Below are 25,717 nucleotides of genomic sequence, written 5' to 3' on the forward strand. Positions count from 1 at the left end.
TGAGGTCACTGAAGTTTGATGTTAATAGTTTGGAAATCTAGCTTTTGGCAGTTACGTTTATGTGGTTGTGATGTATTTTGTATTCTGTTCGAGCAACTGGTTTAAATTTTCTGAACAAACCAGATTTGGTTAAATACACCCTCTGTAAGCGCTGAAACATTCTCTGTCAATGGCTTTTATTTTAAAATGAAATTAGAATTAGAACATTTTAATATGCTTGGATAAGACTTTAATAGTTTTGTGAAATATTTTAACAAACATTTGTGGAAATGCTCATTTAGGTTCGGGGGATGCGTCTACATGTATTCTTGTGACGTTTGAAAGTGGATGAGTGCCTGAAACGCCTCCTACACTTTTGACAGATGTACGGTTTCTCTCCAGTGTGGATTCGCTGATGACGCTTCAGATGTGATGACTGACTGAATCCCTTGTCACACTCATCACAATAGTACGGCTTCTCTCCTGTGTGGATACGCTTATGCCTCTTCAGATGTGATGACACACTGAAACCCTTCCCACACTGATCACAGGAGTGGGGCTTGTCTTCAGTGTGGTTATGCTGATGTACCTTCAGACTATATAGATGACTGAAGCTCTTTCCACATTCATTGCAGGCATAGGGCTTTTCTCCCGTGTGGATACGCTGATGGACCGTCAGACTTTATGACTGACTGAAGCTTTTTCCACACTCATTGCAGGCATAGGGCCTTTCTCCAGTGTGGATATGCTGATGAACCTTCAGGTCTGATGATCTACTGAAGCTTTTTCCACACTCATTGCAGGCATAGGGCTTTTCCCCAGTGTGGATACGCTGATGAACCTTCAGGTCTGATGATCTACTGAAGCTTTTTCCACACTCATTGCAGGCATAGGGCTTTTCCCCAGTGTGGATACGCTGATGAATTTTCAGGTCTGATGACTGACTGAAGCGCTTGTCACACTCATTGCAGGAGTAGGGTTTTTCCGCAGTGTGGATACGCTGGTGACGCTTCAAATGTGATAAACTCCTGAATCTTTTCCCACACTGGTCAAAGAGGCAGACTTTTCCTCCATGTTGGCTGGGAAGATCAAGCTGTTCTTCAAAAAAATCTACCCCAACCTCCTCATGAAGTCTTTCTGGGTTGTTCTGGTTTTAAAGAGAAAGAAGAAAGAGACAGAGTGACAACAATCTAAAACATAGTCACGTCTGCTGAGGCAGATGGTGTGGAGATGAGAAAGTGTGGACACAAATGCAGGAAACGGAGATGGAGTGAGAAGATAAAATAAAATCAAGCTTTTATTTTGGGCTGCACAAAACACTACAAAACAAAGGGCAAAGGGAAATTGAGATAAACTAGCAAAACCCTAAATTGGGGAATGCTTTGGTAGACATAATTAGTGTATGAATTCTAGAGTAAAGGCTGATAAAGAAAATGTTTTCGGCTTTAATGTTTTCCTCCTTGGCAAATTTCATTCAAGTCTATTACTCTCTATCACACATGAGTACACTAGCATGTGTTCTTCTAGTGTCAGCAGGTTATAACATAACAAAAGTAATGGTTGGACTGCAAACAAAAGCCAGAAATGTAAAGTCAAAGAAAACAGAGCATGTCACAAAGCCTCAAATACGGATGTCAGCATATGTAGACGTAATCTCTGTGAGCTCAGCAGCCATTTTGGAACAAGTTCAGGCAGTTATTTCACAGCTTTGACTTAAATAAGTGGTGAGAGAGACATAACTACATTTAGATGATGACTAGGACATAAAAACTGCTTGTATTAAATCATTAAATCTGATTGAAATCAGTTAAACCTTATGAATACCAAAACAAAGACTACATTAATCTAAATATTTTAGTTTGCTATGTATGCTTGTTTTCCCCTGCCAGCCAATAAAGCTGTGATTTTGAGTTCATCCCTCAAGTCTGAGTGCCTGCATTTTGGGTCCAGCTCCTGCCTGGTTAAAGGGACTTACCTCTGCCAGTGTCAGCATTTGCTGCTGGTTCTCATCGTCCACAAACTCCTCCATCGGTGAATCAGCTCTGACAAACATAAAGATAACAAGTTAGAGTAAATGATTCAATTACTGCCATAAAACAACACCGATGTTAAGGCTTATCACTCAGGTACAAGAAATATTTGTAAGAAGAAATATTTGTGAGTAGCAATAAGAAAGATAATCCAGATAGATACTTCAAATTTACAGACATTTCATCTTAAGGCTGTGCAGTTTTTAAAGAAAAACTGGATGTGAAACATTAATTCAATTTAAATTAAAGTAAGGAGAAGTGCAAAACACTCTGAATGTCCTTTGATTTGCACTTAATGCATACATATTATTAAAATTTGGGCTATAATGGTTGTATTGATGTATATCAACTTGAAATCGCCCAAAAATGGCACCACAGCATGTAAAAATATAATATAAGCTCTGGCGGACTTGGTTCTATGGTAGGTCTTAAAGGGTTAAGACACCACATATTTTCAAAAGCGCTCCGATGTTTTCGGAGACGTCTGTTACCCACCAGCTCGATAGCTGCCGTGGTTCAAGGCACACTAGAGCCGTTGAGAACACCGGACTCCCGGCAAATTGTTTTCAAACCCACCGCCGTCTTTCGCTACTCAGGTTAAACATGAAATATAAGTCACTTAGATAACTTAAAAATTATTTTGTTTGGCTTTTTTTTAGTATTTTATTTGTTCCTGAGTAAATCTGTTTGGCTGAGATTAAAGTTTTTGCACAGCGGAATAAACGTCAAGCAGACAGCTGATTATCAGAAGTGTGAGATGCTCGAGAATATACTCCGATGTATTTTAGATAGCAAGGAGCAGACGGCTGAGTTTATTAAACTTCACCAAAACAATCTGCAAATTTCAATAAAAATTTAATAAACTATCATCTTGTCTTTATTTTTAGTTAGCACAGACCTTAAACACTTAAAGCTGTAAGCTAATGATAGTTATATAAGAGCAGATGCTGCTGGTGCAATAAGCTGTACGTTTTACGTCCAATGGATGATGATCTGATTAGTCGACTAATCAAAAAAATAATCGGTGACTAGTCAACTATCAAAATAATCGTTTGTGGCAGCCCTAACTGACATCTTGGATCAGTGTATTTTTCTTCACATTCATTTGCTCCTGTTTCATTTTTAGCCTTGTACTAGCCAGCTCGCTTCTCTTAAAGTGCTCCACTAGCTGCACCTAGTGCTCTGCTGATGGTGGTTTCTTTGAGAGCAGTATTGACTATGAGCTGGAGTGTGTGTCCAGCACAGCGGATAGAGGCCCATCCATGTTTTTCTTCAAGCAGTCGCATTGCTGCCACCATATTGGAACCACTGTCATGTAGATATCAGCAGTCAGGGTGAAAAAACTTTGACACCACCAAGGGTCTGCTTTACCTAAAGATATGAGATGATTTGGAACAATAGTAAGCATTAGGGAAATATATTACAGTATATTTTTTCATTATTAATAATGCTTGTCAGTTTATGCATCAAGATTTAAATTTACCAATTGAATAATTCAGTTACATCAAATACAGTTACGCATGTTAAACAATAAACATTCAACATATCATTAAAAAAAAAAAAAAAAAAAACAACTTTCCACTACTGTACATGCTTTAACCAAGATGAATTTATTGGTTGCTCAGTCAGCAAGCTCTTAATATTATTTCATCATGAAATGTATTAAATTCTAATACAAATGGCTATTTTGTGTTTGTGGTGTGAGAGAGTGGAGAGAAAGAGAGACCAACCTTCTTAAAGGTAGCATCATATTTCTTTTCCATCAATTTGGTGAAGTGGGATCGGCCTGGTAGGTAGTTATCATGGTAATCTGGGTTGAACTGCTTGATCATCAACCATAGACAGGAGTCTCATGTCCGTCACCAACATGTTCAAGATTGATTCAGTCAGGATATCTGCTTGCCGAGGTTTACATGTTGTTGGCTTGGTGACAAAGTCGTCCATTAAAGATGAACATATTTTTTTAGCAGTCCTGTAACGTAATGTTTACAGCTATCAATATAAGTAATAATAAGTAGTGCTCTCAGCGTTAATCTCGTCAATACGACGTTAACGCGGCAAATAATGCTGTTAGCTCGATAATGCTGTGCGAGGGCTGCACGGGGCTCACTAACGGGGATTTGCCGCAATAATGCAATTATGGAGTTAACGTCATATTAATGAGATTAACGCTGACAGCACTAATAATAAGTAGCTCACTGTTTACGCTAATGTTAGCAGCTAACTAGCCAATTAGCTTACCGAGACGACTGTACCACGACGTGCTTCCTTTTCAGATGCTCGTGCATCGCCGTCATACTGTCATGGAAGGCAAGTTCCATTTTGCAGATTTTGCATTGGACCTTCTTTTCTTTAGTTTTGTCAAAATGCTCCCAGACTTTTGAGTTCCGTTGCTGAGTAGCCATGATAACGGAGGCAGCTTCTGTACACCGTTATAAGAGTGCCACAAAACCAACCAATCACAGACTTGGATGCAAAAATTCTGATTGGCTGTTTTGGTCTCCAATCAGCTTGCTAGCTACTGTAGCTAAGCCCAGGCAAATATCCCAGAATGCATTTAATCCACAACTCAAACTGAGGCAGTGGTGGAGGAACGCAGAGTTTGAAATATACATATTTCTTTCTGGGTCACAAAAAAAAAGATATTTTCAGGATAGATTGTTGCTGTCAGGACATCACATATTTGCAAAAGTGCTCTAACATTTTCAAAGATGCCTGTTACCCACCAGCTGACCTCACAGCTGGACTGGCCATCGGGCATACTGGGCATTTGACACAAAGCTGGAGTTATTCTGTCTTTGCTGCACAGCTGCCTCTTCTCTCCTCCTCTCCCCCTCCCTCTCCTGTTGCCACTTCAATCATGAAACTGATCAATGATCAGCTGATCAGCTTTTCTGTCGCGAGTCCTGTCGGTCTTGTTTGTTTATCACCCACTTTGCGCCAAAAAGAGGAAACAAGCAGATGTCACGATGAACAACAGCAGCGTTTAAGCGTTTTGATCAGCTGTTGTTAGAATTTATTTAATATATTTCAGTATCCACTGATGTTTGTTGGAGCCACAGCTGTAAAAGCTGCTGGTCATGATATCGGGTTGGATATGTGGTGAGAGGGAAACATGAAGATGAAACCAGGAGATGTCCTTAAGTGGTCATCTGGTGTAAACTGTATAGAAATCATACATATATACCAACGAGACAGTGTACATCACTGTCACAACAGTGTTTGTGAAGCAGTATGTTTAAGATACATTGACAGTCTCATGACGACATGATTCAGATATAAGACGCAAATCAAGTCAATCAGACGAATGTAACATATGTGTTAAATACTTTTGAATTTCACCCAAAACACCCTTTTTTTAATTAAATATGTCATTTTGCATCTTAATCTCCTACCTATGTGATCTGAGTCTGTGTACGTTCGTGTGTGCGCGCGCTGCGTGGTGACGTAGGCGCGTGCATGTGTGCCCCGGTCATAGCTCCTTTCAGCATGGCCGGAGATAAGTCACTGCCACGTTGCTCTCAGCTAATTAAAGTTTGTTCAGACCCCAAGCTGCAATGTGAATACAGCCGAACCGCCGCGTTTTTGTTTGTCGCTAAGAGACTCGTTCGGGATAAGTTTTGTGGAGGACAGAGTTTGCTAATATACGTTTTTAATGAGTTTTAGCCGAGAACGCAGCTGAAATGCTAGCATGCTAAGTTAGCCTGATCGCTAGAGGCTTGTGAGCATATTCGCTGCAGTTTTTTTAACAGCGTGCACTCTTTTTTTCCTTCGTCAGGAGAGGTGTACTGGCAGGCGCGTGACACACACAGATCAGACACTTATTTCTGTGTTGCAGGTATGGAGATGTTCTTATGTTTTGGAGATGCAGTCTTTCATTCATTGTTTTTATAAGTACAGTGTTGTATTGCCTGTTGGATGCTGGTTATTAATATAATTGTACTGATGTATAATGTTTGAACTATAAGCACTAGAATATTGGGTCCTGGTTATTGAATTGTATTGAAGAGGTGTACTGGCAGTCGCGTGACACACACAGATCAGACACTTATTTCTGTGTTGCAGATGTGCAGTAAAGAGCCAAAGACCCAAGTGCTGTCTCCTGCCTCTTACTTTCACGCCAGAACACAACGCAATGACGGGCGTAACACATGAACGGGTTACACGAACAGGAAGCTCAAACTGTTTAAAAACATGAATTCAAACTCCAGCATAAGAAAGCAAACAGCAAAACTTTATTTATACAGGCAGAAACACAAAATGCTGCTCAAAGCAGAAGCTAGCACAGACGAGAACCTCAGTAATCAGATTGTAAACACTGATCATGTGATTCAATATGTTATTCCAGCATTAAAGGTAAAAACAGCTTCAGTTAAATTGTTGGAAACAGATGCCGGTCACAGATAACTTGAGGTGTTGCTCTTCAACCTGTAGATGTGGTTCAGCATCTACAGGTTGGAGCTTCACATATTTCCTGGTTTGTGCACTAACAATGAGCAGCCCAGAGACTTACTGAGGTCCCAGACTCTGCTTCAGTCCATCCAATGTCCTGCTCAGCTTCTAGTCAGAGTCCAGGTTTTAATAAGAACTAAAGTCCAGTTTCCAACACATGAAGATCACAATAATGACACTGTCAGTGGTCTTTGAGATTTATTAGAAATCTGTGTTCATTCACATTAAGTTCAGCTCTGTGAAAAGGCATGGATCCTCCTCACAGAGAGCATCGATCAGAAGTGAGGTGGCTATACTTCCTTTTCGTCGCACTGTGTCAATAACGTCTCGTGCTTTATCTGCTCTGCTCTGCTGTGATCTGACTGATTCCATCTCCTGATCACTGATAACACGCTGCTCCAGGAGTTTATCCAGAAGTTTGTTTAAAACAGGTTCAGACACTCTGTCAATAAACTGTGAGCAGCCTCTCGTCTGCCGGGACTCCGGACTCAGCTGGGACATTTCTCATTAAGGTTTCTGTTCTTGGTGCTGAAGGAACAAAGACAGATAGACATTTAACAGCACTCTGAACTGAGGATGAAAAGAGAAGTATGATTTCAGTTGAAGTTTTATAAAATATAAAATAAAAAGTTTGTAGGGTAATTTCTGCTGGTATTTGGCAGGAATCTTACCTGGCAGACAAACAGATGATTTCCAGATTTCATTCCCTTCTTGGTCTTTGACTATCAGAGTCACAAACCCTGAATTTGTACTCAGGAAAACTTGAAATGTTGGATGGTAATTTGGGCCAGACTTTGAGCGAAACTGTGTTTGCTAAACAACAACAGAAAGGTGCCATTTTCATGACGAGTGGGTTATCCAGGACTTTCATTTCATTTCAGCAGCATATAGTTTCTAACTGCTGACTCACCTTCGGCTGTATTATCCTGCTCTCAGGGTCACAGTGGACACTGTACCTTTGCCTGAAGCTGAAAAGACAGTCAGCAGGGGTCTGGATGTATTTAGCACCATCGTGTTGTTGGGCAGCCACCTGCAGTGACAGGACAGTTTATTATGCTGGTAACGTTAATAAGTCTATTTACCTGTAGAGCTCATTTAAACATATCAGGTGCAGAATATCATGCGTCAGTATGAATCAAAAACAATCATTCTTGAGATAGAATAGCTTTGCACAGAGAAAAAAAAAAGCTCCATGATTTTATTTTTGTCAGTGAAGTGTCAGATCTGACATTATGGGTCACAAACATCAAATGTTCACAGCTTAGGGTCATTACTGGGAGTGAATAAAGAAGAGCAGTGATTGGTCAACAATGTGGGTAAGAAAAGTTAAATGGAGCCTGACTCTTTGTCTCAGGTAATCAGAGAGGAGTGACCAGTAAACCTGTACATAACTTTAGTTTATTATCAGAAAGCTGCTGAGAATCATTTGGATTCTGAGAGGACCACGGAGTGAAGATGATGAAACTATTTACCTCTGACAATGGGATATTTTCCTGGAGTAGAAACACGTTGATTCTTGCAGGTTCTGAAGGTTGGAAGAACAGCAGAACTTGGCCATTTACTGTTATGTTCAGGAGCCGCTTAAAATCATCCCAGATGACGCCCCACCCAGAGAGGTGAGGAACCTTCACAACCACATGGGTGGCAGTGATCTCCAGCGGCTCCAAGATGCTCATCCCATCATCAGAGATGTGGGCAACAGACAGCAGGCCATCAACACACAGCGCTGTGAAAGGAAAGAGCTTTTCATTCTGAGAGTTCAGATTTACTTATCTGAGGATTACATCTCCTGCAAACAAGTTCACCTCCATCCTTTTTTGTTATAAATAAACTGCATTGTGGTTATTTGTATGATAAAGAACAGTTCATATTAGCTGAGCACCACACAGTAACACAGATGGTTCACAGCACAGTGCTCACCCTCCTTTGTTTCACAGTGTGGCAGGTGGAGCTCCCAGACTGCATCCTCAGAGCACGTGATGTTAAACAGCAGCCCTGCAGCTGTTTTTCCAGCTGATTGAAGGAGGCTCTCATCCCATTGGACAGTCCTGTACAACAGCTCCGTCTCCTGAGCCATAACAAACACTAGTCTGGTCAGAGTACACTGGAACACACCTGGACCAGGACACCTGAACCTGTAGGACACAGAAGGGGTGAAGCACTCCAACCAGCCTGTATGAGCTGAGGTCTGATCACCTCCAGCTGTATCACGTGTCTTGTCACATCATTACATACATGTTATCAACCTAATGTGAAATTAGAAGCACCTGTAGGAGATGTGTGTGGATTCAGTTTGTACTTGAGGGGTGAAGCTTGATGGAGGCTGGAATTCAGAGAGGAAATACATCAGCTGTTTAAAGCAGCAATAAACAAGTAAACAGTGAACAAACTATACAGAGTACACCCATCCATCCATCATCCATCCATTTTCTTCTGCTTTATCCAGGGCCGCAGGGGTAGCAGCCTAAGCAGAGAAGCCCAGACCTCCCTCTCCCCAGCCACCTCCTCCAGCTTATCCGGGGGAACACCGAGGCGTTCCCAGGCCAGGCAAGAGATATAATCTCTCCAGCGAGTCCTGGGTCTGCCCCGGGGCCTCCTCCCGGTGGGACATGCCCAAACACCTCACCCATGATGCGCCCAGAAGGCATCCTTGTCAGACGCCCAAACCACCTCTGCTGGCTCCTTTCGATGTGGAGGAGCAGCGGCTCTACTCTGAGCCCCTCCCGGATGGCCAAACCTCTCACCCTATCTCTAAGGCAGAGGCCAGCCACCCTTCGGAGGAAGCTCATTTCCGCCGCTTGTATTCGCAACCTTGTTCTTTCAGTCACTACCTACAGCTCGTGGCCATAGGCGAGGGTAGAAACATAGCTGGACCACACAGCTAGTGGCGTGTGCCCCTAGGCACACAGAGTACACATCAGGTGTTATCTGTACACACTTTCAAAACTGCGAGTAACATACTGACAATGACACAGAATCTTAAACCTGACTGGTTGTCTGCCCTGTGCTTTAACACACCTGACACAATTTCTGTGCTGAAGGCCTCTTTTTTTGTATCACAAGACAGTCAGATCCACATGCTTTTCTCTCACCTTAATGTGCTTTATGTCATCCTTAGACAAATCAAGCTGTGTGTCTAATGAGTCTGGATTCAGTCTGACCTCAGAGTCACCTGATGAGAGACAAACATCAAATAATTCAGGATTTCCTGGAACTCTAACTGGTGCTGTTTACAATCATATTAGTTTTTTAGTGGTTTTCTGATCAAATACAAACTGTCTGTGAGGGATTTCTCTTTCTTCCTTAAGGACCCACCATCTTCTTCAGCTGCAGCCTTCTCACTCACTAAAAAGATTTTAAAAAGTATTAAAATATTTTGACCAAACCCAGTACCTAAAAACACATCCTTAAAAAACCCGATAATTTATAGATTTTTGCAGAATGAAATAAGCACAAACGAGCTTTCATGTGATATGCTGTTGATGAAATAGTGATGAATGTGACACAGAGTCTCAGTACTCACTGGTTTTGTCTATGGAAGATTTAAAAGTCTTGTCATCAACCCTGCAGAGAGCAACGATAAAACACAACTGATTAATGGTGTACTAAGCCTAGCCAGAGAAGAAGAAAACAGACTTTACCATGAAGATCCTCAGTGTGGATCAGTATAATATCAGCCTGATGTCTGCAGTTTAGTGTCAGCACAACGTTCACATCATATTCATCTCAGCACAACTAAAACATGCTGACTGACCTCAGAGTTTCAAGTCCACATCCTGGACTCTCCAGGAAACCACACAGATGCTTCACTCCTGAATCCTGCAGCTTGTTGTCGTAAAGGTCCAGCTCTCTCAGATGGGAGGGGTTGGACTTCAGTGCTGCTGCCAGATAATCACAGCTGATCTCTGACAAATTACAGTTCATCAATCTGTATAAAGAATGAAAGATGTAAGTTTATTAGACAAAGTGTGAGCTTGAAATCATTCAGTGTTTCATCATCTGTTCATCATCTGATTTCTACTTACATTTCTTTCTGGGAAAAATGGGGATTACTTTGAAAACAGGAAGTATTTTCCCCAATAAGCAGCCCTGGATTAGTAAATCACTCCAACATGTTCTCAGGCAGAAGAAGCTGTCTTGTTATGAGGGAGAGAAGAAAAAGATTGAGGCACAGAAACTTGTTTAAAGAGAGATAAAGCAGCTAAAATCAGGTGTAAAAGTAAAGCAGAGGATGAGCTGAATAAAGGACACTCAAGGCTGGCTTGGAAAGGAATGAAGTCCATGGTGGGGATGCAGAACAAGGAGCAAAGATGAATGTGATGCTGAATCAGCAGAAGACTTGGACTCATTTGATTCCAGCTTTGATATCATTGATTTCAATAAAGAGCTTTGTGATTGTAGCAAAGGGCTGGTAGCTCTGAGAGTCCCACTGATGAGGTGTTTGTGTGGAAATCTCTTAGTGGGACCAAAGAGAGAAAAAGCCCTGGTCCTGATGCTATGGGAGGGAAATGATTGAAGTGTGCTGTGAGGAACTGACTGTGAGATTTTCACACATTTTCCAGTCCTCCTTGGAACAACAGGAAGTTCCCAGCATATGGAAACAAAGGTTAAGTGTCCTATGGCACTCAGTAGGGATGGATACCGGTTCTGACATAAACGGTAGTAACCAGACCGAAAAGCAGCGCACATTTCGGTGCTTTTTTTTCCCTGAGACGTCATACACTTTGGATTCTAGCCAATCACTTTACGTTTCCGAGGATAGTAGGCGGGCCCAGGTACGTACGTTCTTTTAGAGCAGAGCTACAGATTAAAAATGCCCAAGGCGAAGCGGTCAAAAGTCTGACTTCACAGAAAAAGATGCAAACTCAGCAGCCTGCAACAAGTGCTTTAAGGTGATACTGTCAAAGGAAGTAACACCTCAAATCCGATGAAACACCTGGCGTCGTATAGCGTTTTTTTTAAAGCCAAAAAATGCACCGTATTTGATAGCTTGCTGCGAGACCTCACACCGAGCGCATCTACTGCGGGTGGGTTGCCTGTTATCGGACCCGGAGTTAGCAACATCCCCCAAGAACCCAAAGAGGAGAGTCCTGGCCCCTAGCCCTGCCAGTGTAGCAGAAATGATGACGGATGATGATGCAGCAGCAGCCGTTCTTCTCTGCATGAGTAGCTTAATGTTGTTTGTATATACTTTACGTTGAGTAGGCTAACCACGTTATTACATTAATGCATGTAAGGTGAACTAGCAAACACCATCATAGCTACATGTGGCTGTCTTCTTGTTTGATGGCAGATACTCCCTTCACCCTGGCAAAAAAGGCTAAAATGACCAAAGAAAAAGTGGAAAACAATTAAACATGAGAGGTTTTTGGACAAAGTTAGTGTTTTTTCCATTGTTTAAGCACTGCTTCCAGCCATTCTTTAATAGAATAGAATAGAATAGAATAGAAACTTTATTTGTCAATTTCTTCAAATGTACTTGCCATACAAAGGAATTGAAATTACGTTTGACACTGTCCCATGCGTAAACATTGACAACAATAAAGTGCAGATGCACAACAAAAACAGCCCTAACAATAAGGTAATATTAAATAGGTAACAGGATTTTAAGCACCGGTTTGAGCACCGTTTAAGCACCGGCACCATTTCAAAAGTACCGGTTTGGTACTGGTATCGGATAAAACCTAAACGATACCCATCCCTACTAATGAGCTGCTCTTCCTGTCTGCCTGTCTCATTAAACATTGAGTGATGAATACAAACTCAACACTTCCTGCAGACTTCCTGACTTCACAATAAAAGCTTTCCATCAGAGAGAGACAGCTATGACTTTCACTGTTTTACAGCTGCTGTGTGCAGATTATCTGGCTCAGTTCACTCTGAAGCAGCTTAGAAGTGTCCGTGTAGAGCCGTGGTCTGACACACAGAGACTTCTGATTTTCTCTATTTAAACAAACATGATGAAGATGAGCAGGTTTCTCTTCTAGTATGAAACTCTGTGTCTCTCTGGCTGGCTCATGATGGCTTTTCAGGTTTTGTTTATGTTTTGCTCTCTCCTGCTAGCGTTTTGCCTGCCTGGGTGGAGCTTGTAATGGCCTCTCGCTCTTGGTCCACACAGTTATGATGATTACACCACCTGTTGCTGATTCACCTGGGCTTACTGGTAACCATTTAACGCTGCGGCATGGAGCAGTTCGTTGCTGGGACATTTATTTATTTATTTAGGACAGTGCATGTTAATGAACATAAATGTAAAAAAAAATTACATAAATGTAAGCATACCAGATTATAGCCAAGGGCTAATTTCCATCTGTTGTCCTTAAGCATAAAAAATAGACATAATAATTCATAAAAAATCATCATTCATTCATAATAAAAACTCCATCACCAAACTTACACATACACACCATTCTGTTCCCAAATAAAACATTAAAACTATACAACTCATACATGATCACATACTTGATTTGTCCATAACCAGTTTTTAACCTTTGCCTTAAACAAATTGAGTGTAGAGCATTCTCTAATGGGTTGAGGAAGACTGTTCCACAGATGGCCTCCCTTGACAGAGAGGACGTTCTGCCCAAATGCTGTCCGTCTGTGGGGTATAAACAAGTCTCCTCGGATTGTAGCTCGAGTGGTCCTGTCTGAGCTTTCTTTATGCCTAATGAACTGCTTTAGTGGTGGTGGAGCAAGGGAGTGTAAGACTTTATATATTAAACACACTCTTTTAAGTTTCACTAAGTTATTGACCCTCCTGTCTTCATGATCTCAGCTCCTTGCTAAGAAATCTCTCTCTAAATTCACCAGTTGGGTTAACTTTGTGTATATTTGAGTATATATTTCCCCGGACCTGGTTACAGACGCTTACCTGTGACTCCCGTGTGTGGCTGTGTGAGTGGAGAGCAGGACAAGAGTGACTGAAGAGGAGTGAGTGTGGACTCCCTTCCCTCTTTTCCCTGGAGCCCTGGACCCCCTCCCCAACTTACTGTACATATATAGAGCACTGTGGTTCACCCCTTTGGTAAATAAACTGTCACCTTTTTGTTTGTCAGAACTCAGTCTGTGCTTGAGTTCCTCTCTTAGCCATGACATTTTGTTGGTTCTCTCTCTTCAGGTCCCTGTAAGTGTTTGATCGGCCTTTCTAAAACATTATATTTATTCTGCTTTGATTGTTTTGTGTGCTGAGGGACATTGTTGCACGATCCACTTTTTCTTATCACTCAAATATCCTGATACTTTCAGAAAGTTGGAGAGCTCTCCTGGCTTGCTTAGTCTTTGCTCTGTACTGCAGTACTTGCATTGGTTTCACTGGACAAGTCTGCATGTGAATCTACAACTGATCTGACATTGTGGCACAAACACAGTAAACAAACACTACGAGCACCTTGTTTCATGTGCAGTGGCTTTCTTCTCATTCTGTTACTGAACACTGTATGAAAAGCCTCTCACTGCCAGCATCCTTCCAGCCCCACGACAACAAGACCAACTCACATCTTCTCAACACCAAGAATTTTTCGCCTTTTCTTTGGAGAAGCTGAGAAGCCAATAGGATTGTAGCTCAAACTTGCCCACAGTCCTGCTTCATCACTGCTCACTCCTACCTGTGTTGGTGCTCAGTGGACAGTCATAGCCTGCTGCTAGCATGAATGCTAAATGTACTGCTGTGGATGATCAGCAGAAAAACATGTTGTCAGTTTGACTGTTTGCTGTATTTAAAGTGTTTTTCTCAGTTCATCTGTATTCAAAGTGCATTCGGGGCTTTAGCTGACAGCTCTTTGTGCTAACAAGCTAAACTCTCTTAGTTTAAGCCAACAGACTTTACCAAACACAAAGCCTGCTGCTGCCTCCATGGGTTAGCTTGTGTGACTGGTGTTTACACCAATGAAATCTAAATCACACTAATGTGTCCTCCAAGGTGTTTGGTGGGAGCACTGAGTGAAACATAAGAGCTCTGGTAAAATAACAAACAGGGCTGTGAGAGCAACTGAAGTGATAAAAATACTGTTTGAAGATAAAAAACACTTTGATGTTCTCTCGTCACCTAACAAAGTCCAAACCCTGTGAACTATTTTAGCTTTAATAATTGTGGATTCAGGTATCCTGAACCCATCTTTGGACATTTGCAATTAAATATTTTAAAACTCCATCAAAGACTCCTGATGTGGCTGTTTGGAGAAGGAAAAGAGGGACAAAGTGGAGCGTCGAGCTGAGGCTTCATTCACTGCAAACCTACAGTTATGTTTTCTTATTTCTGCTGTTTGCATGTTCACAGCTGAAATAAAGCTGCCTCTTTGACTTCATCCTGTTGTGTTTGGGTCCAATCCTGCCTGCCACACAGCGCTACAGGACAAAGTCTAATATTTTTTATCTTTTTAATGAATCTTTGGTCATATTTATCCAGGAAAACACAAACATGTAAAGGAGTCATCACAGGTCTCTGACCTCATTGGTCCAGGTTCAGCACTGAAGTGTGGAGGTTGATGTTTGGACCAGTCACTCCTCACAGACGGACAGCTGGATCCTGCAGACTGTGACCTCTGACCTCTGCAGACACAAACATGTTTTATTCAATGATCAATTCTCTGATGAAGTGATTGAAGCAGCTGTGATCACACAGACTGCAGATAATGCAGCTGTTTCCTGTCAGTAACAGTCCTCTTAGATTAGAGTTCAGCTTTTTACAGGAAAACAAATGTCCCTGAATGCAACAGTGAGACACAGTCTGCCTGTGTGGCTGTGATAGCTGCCGTTAGGAGCGCTCATGTGTTTGCAGTTAGACGAGGAGATGTTACCATCATGGACACGTTAACAAATCCTGCAGCATCACGTGGCACAAACACTTTGTGTTCCTGTCATCTGCAAGCAACAGGAAGTTCATTAATAAAGGCGGGATGGAGATGTGACTGTGATGGTTCTCCTTCATCCAGCTGTTACACACATCTGGGCTCACACGACGAGCCTTTGTCTAATACAGCAGCTGCTCCCTGAACACTTTTCTGAAGAGGAGCTGCACAAACCTTTGTTTGCTTTCTAGAGCAGCGTATCAAAGTCAAACTACCCACTGCTAGCAGCTGTTTCTATCATAGTTTAGGATCCAGATGTGTGAGGTCTAAATTTACACCTCTGATTAAAAATAAATAGTTAAAAACAGCCAATTGAGTCCAAATGTGTCTTAAAACCAGATAAACTGACAGTTACAGCTGAGCCTGTGTGTCCTTGGAGACACTGCTCTGCTACAGAGATGCATTTTAGAAACCAGGAAACATCAAAATCATTTAAATCAGAGAGTTCATGTTACTAACAGCTCACCTCTCTGCAGCAGAGACTTTAAAATCAATGGGGGAAGTTCTAGACCGGCAACTCTTGAAGGACACAGAGCTGGAATCTGAATCAGAGTCTGAATCAGGATCAGGTCCATGTTGGTCCCTGTGAATAATGATGGAGCAGTGATGTGAGTGCTGAGCTGTGACATGGAGAAGAGTCATGGACAGTTAGAGATGGTCATCTCACCTCTGAGCTTTGGTCTGGCTCTCATGTTCCCCACACAGAGTGGTTTTAGAGGGAGGGACTCCCTCCTCTCTGTCCTCACACTGATCCATGCTGCTCAATTCACATCAGCTCACACACACTTTCTACCTTCACCTGCAGAGGAAACACAAATCATTCATGTGCACATCAACTGAGAGCTGCAGAGGTCGTGTCTGATGTGTTGGACTAACATCCATCTGAGATGCAGCTTTCATCAGTTCACTACAAAAAGTGTCACAGAGCCGAGTTCAGCCTCCAAATCCTCCATTACTGTAGTCCTACAAAGCAGCAGGTCAAACATGGCTGCAGAGAGCAGCTTTATGTCAGTAACAATGTCCAGGACCGAGCTGACTGCTTACAGAGTTCATACTCTAACTGCTAGCTGCTCTGCTAGCTAAGCTAACTCAGTAACAGTGACTCTGACAGCAGTTACTGTGGAACAGCGGCCGAGCTCAGGACACATTCAGTGTGTTTAGTCTGAGTCCTGGACTCTGATTCAATGGATTCAATCCAGCTCAGAGTTTCATGTGTTCATCAGAATAAAATACATGTACTAATATAACAGAAGTAATACTCTGAATGCAGGACTGTAATGGAGGATAAATAAGGTTTTTACAGCCTGAAAGAAACATTCAGTTCATATATTTGTAGACAGTGAAGCAGTTTTTAATACTGCAGCTGTTTCCTTCACCTGTGTGTGTGTGTGAGCCACACCTTCATGTGCTGCTTTAGAAATATGTGGTCTGACTGCTCAGACTGAGTCTAGGAGGAAAGTTCACACGCTGGAGAAAGTTTTGTTCCTAACTTTGTCAGAGTTCGGCTCCAAAGACAAAGAAGACGGAGCTCACAGTCTGTAGATGGTCCTCAGTGAGTGTGTGAAGCCAAGAAAGCGCACAGGAGTGTGTTTATGTCAGCAAATCAGTGTGTGTGAAGAGTCTGAGGGAGTGTGTGAATGAGACTAAACACTGAAACCAACAGTCCAAGAAAAGCGTCTGGATTTCTTTAAGTTTAACTTAAAGAAATCCAGATGCTTTTCTTTTTGTCTCCATAACGTCTCCATAATGCTGCAATGTTATCTGCCCCAGAAACACACTGTGCAGAAGCTCTGATGGTGACACAGAAAAGTCAAAGTGGAGATACTTCTGTCCACCTTTGATTAGACTCATTATAAAAAGGAAAACAAAGTTTGAACAAAGTCATGTTTCCAGTTCACTGACTTACATTTATTCCATGGACACTCACTCTAACCTGAACCACAGCTACAACCCAACATTGTTGAGGCCTCATCTCCTCCTTTCCTGACTGTAGAGGTTAAATATGCAACAACCAACAAATAAAAGAATTTGGTTCATTTCAAAGAAATTCACACGGTGACCAAGTAAAGTAACCGTAGTAAAGGAGACAACATCCCGTTGATGGTGGGATTATTTGAAAGATTTGCTTTAGTCACGTCACCAAATGCAGTTGAACCACCCGTGGATCCATGTTTGACCATCCTACCACTCTGAGCTCTGCTTTTTAATCATTTTATTATATCATCATTCATTTATTCATTCTTTGGAGGGGGGCTATTTCCTAATGCCGCCCTAATAAGGTGATGTTCAAGGGGAAATATAACAGAAACTCTTTCAGTGTTATTCATTAATAAATTAACAGATAAACTGTGAAGAAGAAAAAAACTGAGATTTAAAGGAGAGAGTGAGAAACTTGATCATCCATCCTCATAATACATGTTTATCAGTGTCTGCTGTGACCATACTGCAGTAATAACTACAAGTCTACATTTCTGTGACTGTTGATCAATCACAGCAGGAATCTGAGCTCATCTCTGCACACAGAGCAGCTTCAGCTCTGGGATAAACTGCTCGCTTCATGTCCTTCTCAGCTCACAGACACTCATCCTGATATTTTCCTTTAACATTTGATGGTATCTGGAATAGTTGGCAGTAATAAGGATGATTTTCTGTAAAATAATATTGATATCACCCGTGAATTATTCATAGATGAGCGTTAGATTAGTTTGATGGGTTAACTCAGAGAGCTGAAGATATCGTGGACATGCTGACCTCGCTCCGTGGTGTACAGGGCCGTTTACCCTCATGATTAATATTCACAATAAGAAAATGAGGCGAACATCATGAAGTCTGTATGTGTTTCATAGTGTCGAACCACCTTTGTACAGTTAAACCTAACAGTTACTACATGACGGAAACACCAACGTTATTTCTTTTATGCGTTTATCAGGTCACGCTGATTACTGAACAAAAACCCAAACATCAGATGTTAATCGAATTTTTTTGCTCTCTCTCCTCCTTAAACATGTTTTTAATGTTAGTTATAATTCAGAATTGGCGACTGGAACACGTATGACACATAAGAACATCAGGAAATAAAAACTCGATAAATATAACCTCAGTAAATGAAGTCAGTGTACAGCAGGGGTTATTACAGCTGTGTACCGGGGCCTGCACTTTGTTGGTGTAATAACAGCTCGATTGCTTGCGAGGCGAGCGGGTCTGTCCCACGCTTTGCTGTGAGACTGGACTGGGCAGACATCTCCAAAATCATCGAAGCACTTTTGCAAAGAAGCTGTATCTTGACAAACCGACCAGACATCTGAAGATTAAACCGCTACATTCTTGGCTAAAAAAATATTAAAACGGTATTTGGTGAGACACAAACAGGGTTTTTCAAAGTTCAGTTCTGTTAGTTTCCACATGGCAGTTGTTGGTGTGCAGTAACGCCTTCTAAAAACAATGGCCACCAGGCCAAAGCAATGGTTCTGACTCGATCAGCGTTAACCCCGCCCCCTGGGTTTGATGGGTGAGGTTGACAGATAAAATAAATTTATGGTGAGACCTGAAGGAGTCAACTGTGCCAAAATGAATTAATTAAATACACCATTAAATAATTATTTAAATGCGGCAATAATTAATTAAAATGTGAAATAAATAAATAATTAATTAAATGTGTCAAAAAATATTTATTTAATTATTTATTTCCCTTTTTTAATTAATTATTTCAAATTTAAATTTATTATTGTCACATTTAATTTATTATTTAATGGTGCATTTAATTAATTCATTATGGCAGTCCTGGCGTTCCATACTGTGGTTGGGTCGACTTTACTATATAGATATGTTTCACATGTTTCCATCTCAGCAGCCCCGTTGACAGATCACAGTATTATTACTTTTAAACTTAACCCTGAAAATAAAACGCAATTTAAAAAAGATTACTGGAAATTTAATGCAGATCTGTTAATTGATGATGGGTATGTTAAGATAGTTAAAGAGCTCCTCCATAAAATTTACAACAATGTAACAATTGGCAATTACATACATAGATGGGAATTTTTTTAATTTAAAGTTAGAGAATTTTCAATTACGTTTACTAAAAAATGAAAAGTAGACAACAGAAGGAATTTGAAAGTAAATTACTTTACAATATAAATAACTATTGTAATAGACATTTTATGTCAGAGGCTGATAAGAAATCCCTGTTGTCTTTACAGGCTCAATTAGATGATCTATACAAGAAAAAGGCTGATGGAGCTTACATTAGAAAATGGATAGAAGAAGGTGAAAAAGTGCTTCATATTTCTACAATTTGGAGAAACGGAGGCAAGAAAAGAAATCTATTAATACATTAATCATAAATGGGGAGGAATGCATAAATCATAAGACTATAGCGGAAGAAAAACATAAATTTTACTCAAATTTATACTCCTCAAAATATTTAATTACTGATTCATTAAGTTTTTTTGATCAGATTGAACCTTATACTCCAAAAATCGATTCTGTATTCAGAGAAATTTGTGATTCTGATATATCACTGGATGACTGAGATGAAGCCTTAAACAAACTGAAAATGGACAAAGCTCCTGGTCAGGACGGCTTGACTGCAATCTTTTATAAATTCTTCTGGAAAGAAATAAAAGAATTTTTCTTCAAAACTATTAATGAAATCATTAGTAATGAAACATTAGCAACGACAATGAAACAGGGTCTTATCTCCCTTATTCCCAAACCTGGTAAAGATAAAAGACTAATCGATAATCTACGGCCAATAATATTAGATTGGTTTTAGATCTACTGGATTCTAATCACTTAATTGAAGATGATGGTGTGATTCTTTTTTTAGACTTTTATAAGGCATTTGATACGGTCGAACATCCTTTTATTTTAAAAAATCTACCCTATTTTGGTTTTGGTAAAAAAAACTTCATAGATTTAATTTCTTTATTAAAGAAACAGAAACAGTAACGAAACAGAACTATTGAGTCAGAACTTCAATAGTTCTGTTTCTTTACCTTTTGGAACATCTAAACGCTTTAATGTTAGACGAGGAATCCATCAGTTTTTATAGAACATGAATGAAATTTCACTTTTCTCAAAGGCTTCTGGTGTGTACCTGAATATCAGAAAATGTGAATTATTAACTAAAAAGATTTTAAACAGCTGGCTACAAAGACACCTCTCCATCTTTGGACGCGTCTTGCTTACTAAAACAGAAGGTATCTCTGGATTGATTTATCCATCACAATGTTTATATGTTTCCAATAGACTAATCAATAATATAAATTGAATTAATTTCAATTACATTTGGAGAAACAAGCAACATTATGTTAGGAAGAAAGATATAGTGAAGTCATTTGAAGAAGTAGGTTTGAATGCGATTGATTTTGGAGCAATGATGGTTCCATCAAACTCAAATGGTTGCAATCTTTCATAAATAATTCAAACAGTATTTGGTTTTATTTCCCCAAAGTAATTTTGGAGAAGCTGGGTGGCATTGAATTTCGAATTGAAGTCCGACATTGAAGTCCGACTTTGAAATTTCCAAATTAAATTATCCAATTTTCACAAACAGGTTCTCCAGTACTGGAAAATGATATACAAGCATATTTTTTCTCCACATACAAATTTGATTTGGAACAACAGATGTATACGATAAAAGAAAATCCATCTTTTATAAGGATTGGATGGATCATGGAATTTGGACAGTTTTACACCTTTTAGACAATGACGGAAATGTGTTAACATATAACAAATTCATAGATAATTATGGCATATCATGTACTCAGAGTAAATTCATTAAAGTTGTGTAAGCCCTGCAATGATTCAGATGTCTTCCCCTGATTGAACAACAACGCGTCAACAACATGCTGAGCTGTGACTCTTCTTCCCTCTAAAGTCCTGGTGTTAACACTCACCCTGCATCAGCTTCACCTTTTTTAAATTGTTTTTACTTTTCAAACCGACGGATCATTTGAAGCCAACCATCCAAAAGCTGCTTCAGCTGTGTTTGATGTTTATGTCTACAGCCTGTTTAGAATGTGTTACATACTTAAAAGGATAAATCAATATGAAGAAAATGAAAGTAATTTGGGATAAATGTGGAAGGAAAAATCTTCATTCCCATTTAGTAGTTTGTAAATTGCTGATTATCCTGATTTGTTGTTTAGTTTTGCATTGTTACATAAAGTTAGAGGGATTTTTGGGTTGTTGGCGCCCTGTAAGAATAATTACATTGCAGATCGGGGCAGGTGCTGACAAGAATTTATTCTTCTTCCTGCTCCTTTTCACCCATGGGTGCAGTGTTATATTAATGGGAAGGAGGATCTGTATGTAGGAAACGAAACACTGTTGAACCACGTGTGAAATAAATAAATAAATGAAATGGAAATATCATCAATATCAGATATCAGAGCAACAGAAACCTCGGTGATCAGGACGCTGGGACTGAGAACAGGAAGTGGCTCAAACGTCACAGTTTCATAACGTCACCCTGAACTCCACTCACGGAGTTTCTGTCGCCATTGTAGTTTTTAAAGTCCCGTGATAAAGGCGGGTCTTTCTTTGAATCCGCACGCTCATTGGCTAATAGCTCGAGATTGACACATCGTTATCCAATGAGCGTGCGGGAACTTCCGACATAAAGTTGTTTCCTTTGAAAAACCAAAGTCTGATTATTTTTGCCTCCACTGACGGAGCCTGTTGTTCCCGCCACAGAGACACAGTAATGTCAGAGCGGTGTTAACACTCACCCTGCCTCAGCACAGCTCTCACTCTCCTCCTGCTCTCTCACACTAAACGGAGGCTCAGCTAAACTCACTTCCTCTCTACTTACAGGAAACCAGCGCTCAGAGGAGCCGACCGGCCTCACATTTCACCCACAGACACGAACAGCTGGAATTATTTTATGTCATAAGAAGAAACATATTCATGTAAACACTCACCTGCCTCAGCTCCACCTTCCTCCTCCTGCTGCTCTGGGAGGCTCAATACTTTCACTTTCACTGCTGCTCCCTAAACACAGAGGATGCTGGGACTTGTAGGTTTTTCCTTCCGGTGCGGTCTTCCTCTTTGTTTGTTTGTGTTTGTGTTCAAGTTATTTCGATCATGTAAACATCAAAAGAACACGTGAAGCCACACAGAGTTTGTATGTTGAGGTGGGTAGGAGGGTTTGAGGGTTTGGGGAGGGGTCAGAGGGAAGAGGTCTCTCAGTCTTGACAATCCACATTGATGGCATTGCATCTTTCAACGTGTTTGTGGGTCGATTTGGATGCTCCACGTGTGAGAGCAGCCACTCAGCCTCTACTGCAGATGTGTGTCACAAGTTCATCTAGTAGTAGGCTATGGCACTTGGCCACAGGTGGCAGCAGTGGACTGGCCTCCATGTGAGACTGCTCCAGCTGCTATGTGATAGTCCAGCTGCAAACTGAAGATCAAATGCAAGTTTTGGAATTAAACTGTACAATATAAAGCGCCTTGAGGCGACTGTTGTTGTGATTTGGTGCTATATAAATAAAATTGAATTGAAATTCAGAATATTCTTAACTTAGCTTTAAAACCAACCCTATCTAACTCTCCTCCACACTCAAAAACAAAGACAAACCAACTGACACATCTGAGTCCCTCACTTTCTTCAATCCACTCACTCTCACAAGCTCCACTTAGTCACACTGGCTCTGTTTATTACTAATTACTATTGTCTCCCCAGAAACACTTCCGTTTGTTTTTTCCTAATTGTGTTTTCTTTTTTCCTATTTCAGTTGTATTTTTTGTGCTTTTGCAGCGTTTTTTTTATTGCTGGTGTTTTCTTAAGTTGCAGCCCGTTTGGCCTCTCAGGGCCACGGTAGCTATAGGCCAAAAATAAATACATAACATCATTTCAATCAGTTTAAAGGTTTATTTGAAAGAAAAAAAAACAGAAAAAAGGAAAAGTTACAAATGTATTGTGCATGAAACAGGAATTCAAACGTGGCTCAGATGTGTGTCACAAGTTAATCTGGCTGTAGGCTATGGCACTTGACCACAGGTGGCGCTAATTGACTTGACTCCATTTGAGTGCACACAAAGTAAACTGCACACTTTAGTTGTGAAGCGAAAACGCTGAAATCGCAGTAATAACACGTACGAGGGGAACGATAACGAAGACAAGGTGCTCCTGATTGTTACTCTTGCTGTCCTGTGAACAGCATCGGCGTGGTGTTAATTGTTTGCTTTTGTTTTGGCGAGCGCCCCGTGAATGAGAATATGACCAGGTAAACCCGCGACATTTTTAAATAGTTTGTCGTTCAACAGCAACAAGACTGACGGAGTGTGTTTGAGGAAACCTCACAAATGTCACGGATGAAATATTTGGTGTTTATTTGCTGGTTTGTCGGTAGCAGCTCCTTCAAAGTAAGTCTACCACACATCTGTTTGACCAACACCAGTTGATTTGGATCACCGGTCCAAACAATTTGAACGATTGTTATGTTACCTTTTGTGTTGAGTTTGACTGATATTTGCTGGATAGCAAATGTTTTAAAGCTATGCAACCTTTATCTGCACATAGTAGTTAAACTGTTTAGATCAATCTTTATTGATAATATACATTATTTATTTATGAATTACTGTGTACACAAGAATAAGTTAATGTATTAAGATAAACTGGCTGAAATTTTTGTATTATTCTTGTGATTTTTTTTATTGGCCCTGTTTATTTACAGGCCAGGTGACCCTTTAGGGGTTTAAAATGCCGAGCCAATGAACGGCAGGGAGCAGGAATCTTTCTTCACTGAAGCTTCCACTTCCACGGGTCTGGTAGGAAGTTGTCCAAGCCAACAAAACAAACAGACAAAAAATCCATATATCAATCACCTGGATCACCTGTTGAGAAAGAAAAAAGAGAAAACAAGCAAACAAAAGAGAGCAATATAATAAACAACATCATCGCGATGATCTATGTGAAGATAACTGTAAATACTAAATATTGAATATTATTGTGCAGCACGTAAGATCGACAGCGCACAGTGTGCTTTGAGGTAGCAGCCAAAATGCAAGGCAAGTTTATTTATATCGCACAATTCAACAACAAGGTGATCCCAAGTTCTTTACAGAACATTAAAAAACAAAAACAGATAAAAAGCATGATTTAAACGTGACGTGCCCGTGAGCTCCGCCGGCAGCCAGCTGTGCCAGAGTGACCGAGCCCCAGGCTGAGAGGCCAAAGGCACCCCACCCCCGAAGGAGCCCGAGCGAGCCCCAGGCTCCAGGCCCCGACAAGCAGTACCTGGACGCCCATCCCCGGACACAAAGAACCACCAATGCACCGATGTCTGAAGGCGTCTGCCACTGGCAGGGGGAGTGGTGGGGGGAGATAGGCCTCCATACCTTGGATGGCCTGAGATGTCCCCAGAGAGGTGGCGTCTGATACCCAACCTGACATATGGACACAGACAAACAGGCACACACAGATACAAACATCCATTCCCACCCTCATGCTCTCATATGCAATTACTCAGCAGCAGGTAAGCGCAGAGCCCCTCCTGATAGCCCTCAATGTCTACGTGTATTTAAAATTGAGAGGTGGGCAACGGCGCCAGTGGTGAGGTTGTACACCCTGATGTGATTCTGATCTGGGAAACATTAAAGACATTCATAGCCAGACTGCTGACTTTGTGTTTTTATTCAGTCGCCTAACAGAAGTGCAGTGAGAAACGATTTACCCCATCCTGATTTCTTAGCTATTTGCATATTTGCCACACTTACGTGTTTCAGATCGTGAAGCAAATTTTTATGATAGATAAAGATGACCAGAGTCAGTATAAAATAAAGCTTTTACATGTATTGCTGGGAGGTCGGCAGCTCCCTCCACTGCTTGGCCCTCTGTGAAAAACAACTGGGATCCAGCTTCCCTGTGATGCTGAATTATATAAGTGGACAAAAATAAATAGATAGAAGGATGGATGATTGTATTTTGTGTACAATCGTTGAAGTGTAAAAAGGGTTGGCCCTCCGTGGTGCCCTAAGCAAAGTTTGATTTTTGGGGCCCTTTTAATAGTGCCAATAATAGTGATTAATGATCACCTACTATAAATGTATTTCATTTTCTAATGTTGATGTTGTTGTAATCCACAGTGAAAAATGTCATAAGAACAGATAACAGATTTGCAACTTTCATGAAAAATGTTTTCATTAATATTTAAAAAAATAAAAACTAAGCAAAACACCTCCCCCTGCTGGCCACACAGAGAAACAATAGATAAAACCTGAGAGCTGCACAGTTGCAGCAGTGTGGTTTACGTCATTCTGTTGTCAGCCTGTTTTACACATCGGTGGTTTCTTATTGACGTGTAAAAAGATCTGAAATCGTAGGAAATTCAGCTGCTATTATGGGCTGCGGATGATTTACACTTAACATTTTAATAACTGGGTACTGAATGTCATAGGCCC

At 40.8% G+C, this 25,717-nt stretch overlaps 1 protein-coding gene and 1 pseudogene across 5 annotated transcripts; both read right to left on the reverse strand.

Moving 5' to 3' along the window:
• Nucleotides 1-226: 226 nt before the first annotated feature.
• LOC146391760 (uncharacterized) lies at nucleotides 227-4,414 on the reverse strand (annotated as a pseudogene).
• Nucleotides 4,415-6,222: 1,808 nt separating this feature from the next.
• Nucleotides 6,223-22,312, reverse strand: LOC146391761 (NACHT, LRR and PYD domains-containing protein 1a allele 5-like). Of its 5 annotated transcripts, none has more exons than XM_084916787.1 (14): nucleotides 22,234-22,312; nucleotides 15,975-16,106; nucleotides 15,774-15,890; nucleotides 14,907-15,008; nucleotides 10,216-10,389; nucleotides 9,985-10,025; nucleotides 9,777-9,806; nucleotides 9,554-9,633; nucleotides 8,729-8,784; nucleotides 8,382-8,596; nucleotides 7,934-8,187; nucleotides 7,372-7,491; nucleotides 7,133-7,274; nucleotides 6,223-6,989 (listed from the first exon to the last, which is right to left on the reverse strand). In XM_084916787.1, the coding sequence occupies exons 2-14, from the start codon at nucleotides 16,061-16,063 to the stop codon at nucleotides 6,907-6,909; spliced, it is 1,503 nt and encodes a 500-aa protein (XP_084772913.1). In that variant the 5' UTR covers nucleotides 16,064-16,106; nucleotides 22,234-22,312; the 3' UTR covers nucleotides 6,223-6,906. The 5 variants fall into 5 exon arrangements, with proteins under 5 accessions (XP_084772913.1, XP_084772909.1, XP_084772920.1 ...); XM_084916783.1 differs by having other exon boundaries at nucleotides 9,738-9,806; XM_084916794.1 differs by lacking the exons at nucleotides 15,975-16,106; nucleotides 22,234-22,312 and having other exon boundaries at nucleotides 9,738-9,806; nucleotides 10,487-15,008; nucleotides 15,774-15,791.
• Between the last annotated feature and the right edge of the window lie 3,405 nt (nucleotides 22,313-25,717).

Source organism: Perissodus microlepis, chromosome 3 (assembly GCF_051167445.1).
Source record: "Perissodus microlepis isolate ML-2025 ecotype Zambia chromosome 3, ASM5116744v1, whole genome shotgun sequence".
In the NCBI taxonomy this organism is placed as follows: Eukaryota; Metazoa; Chordata; class Actinopteri; order Cichliformes; family Cichlidae; genus Perissodus; species Perissodus microlepis.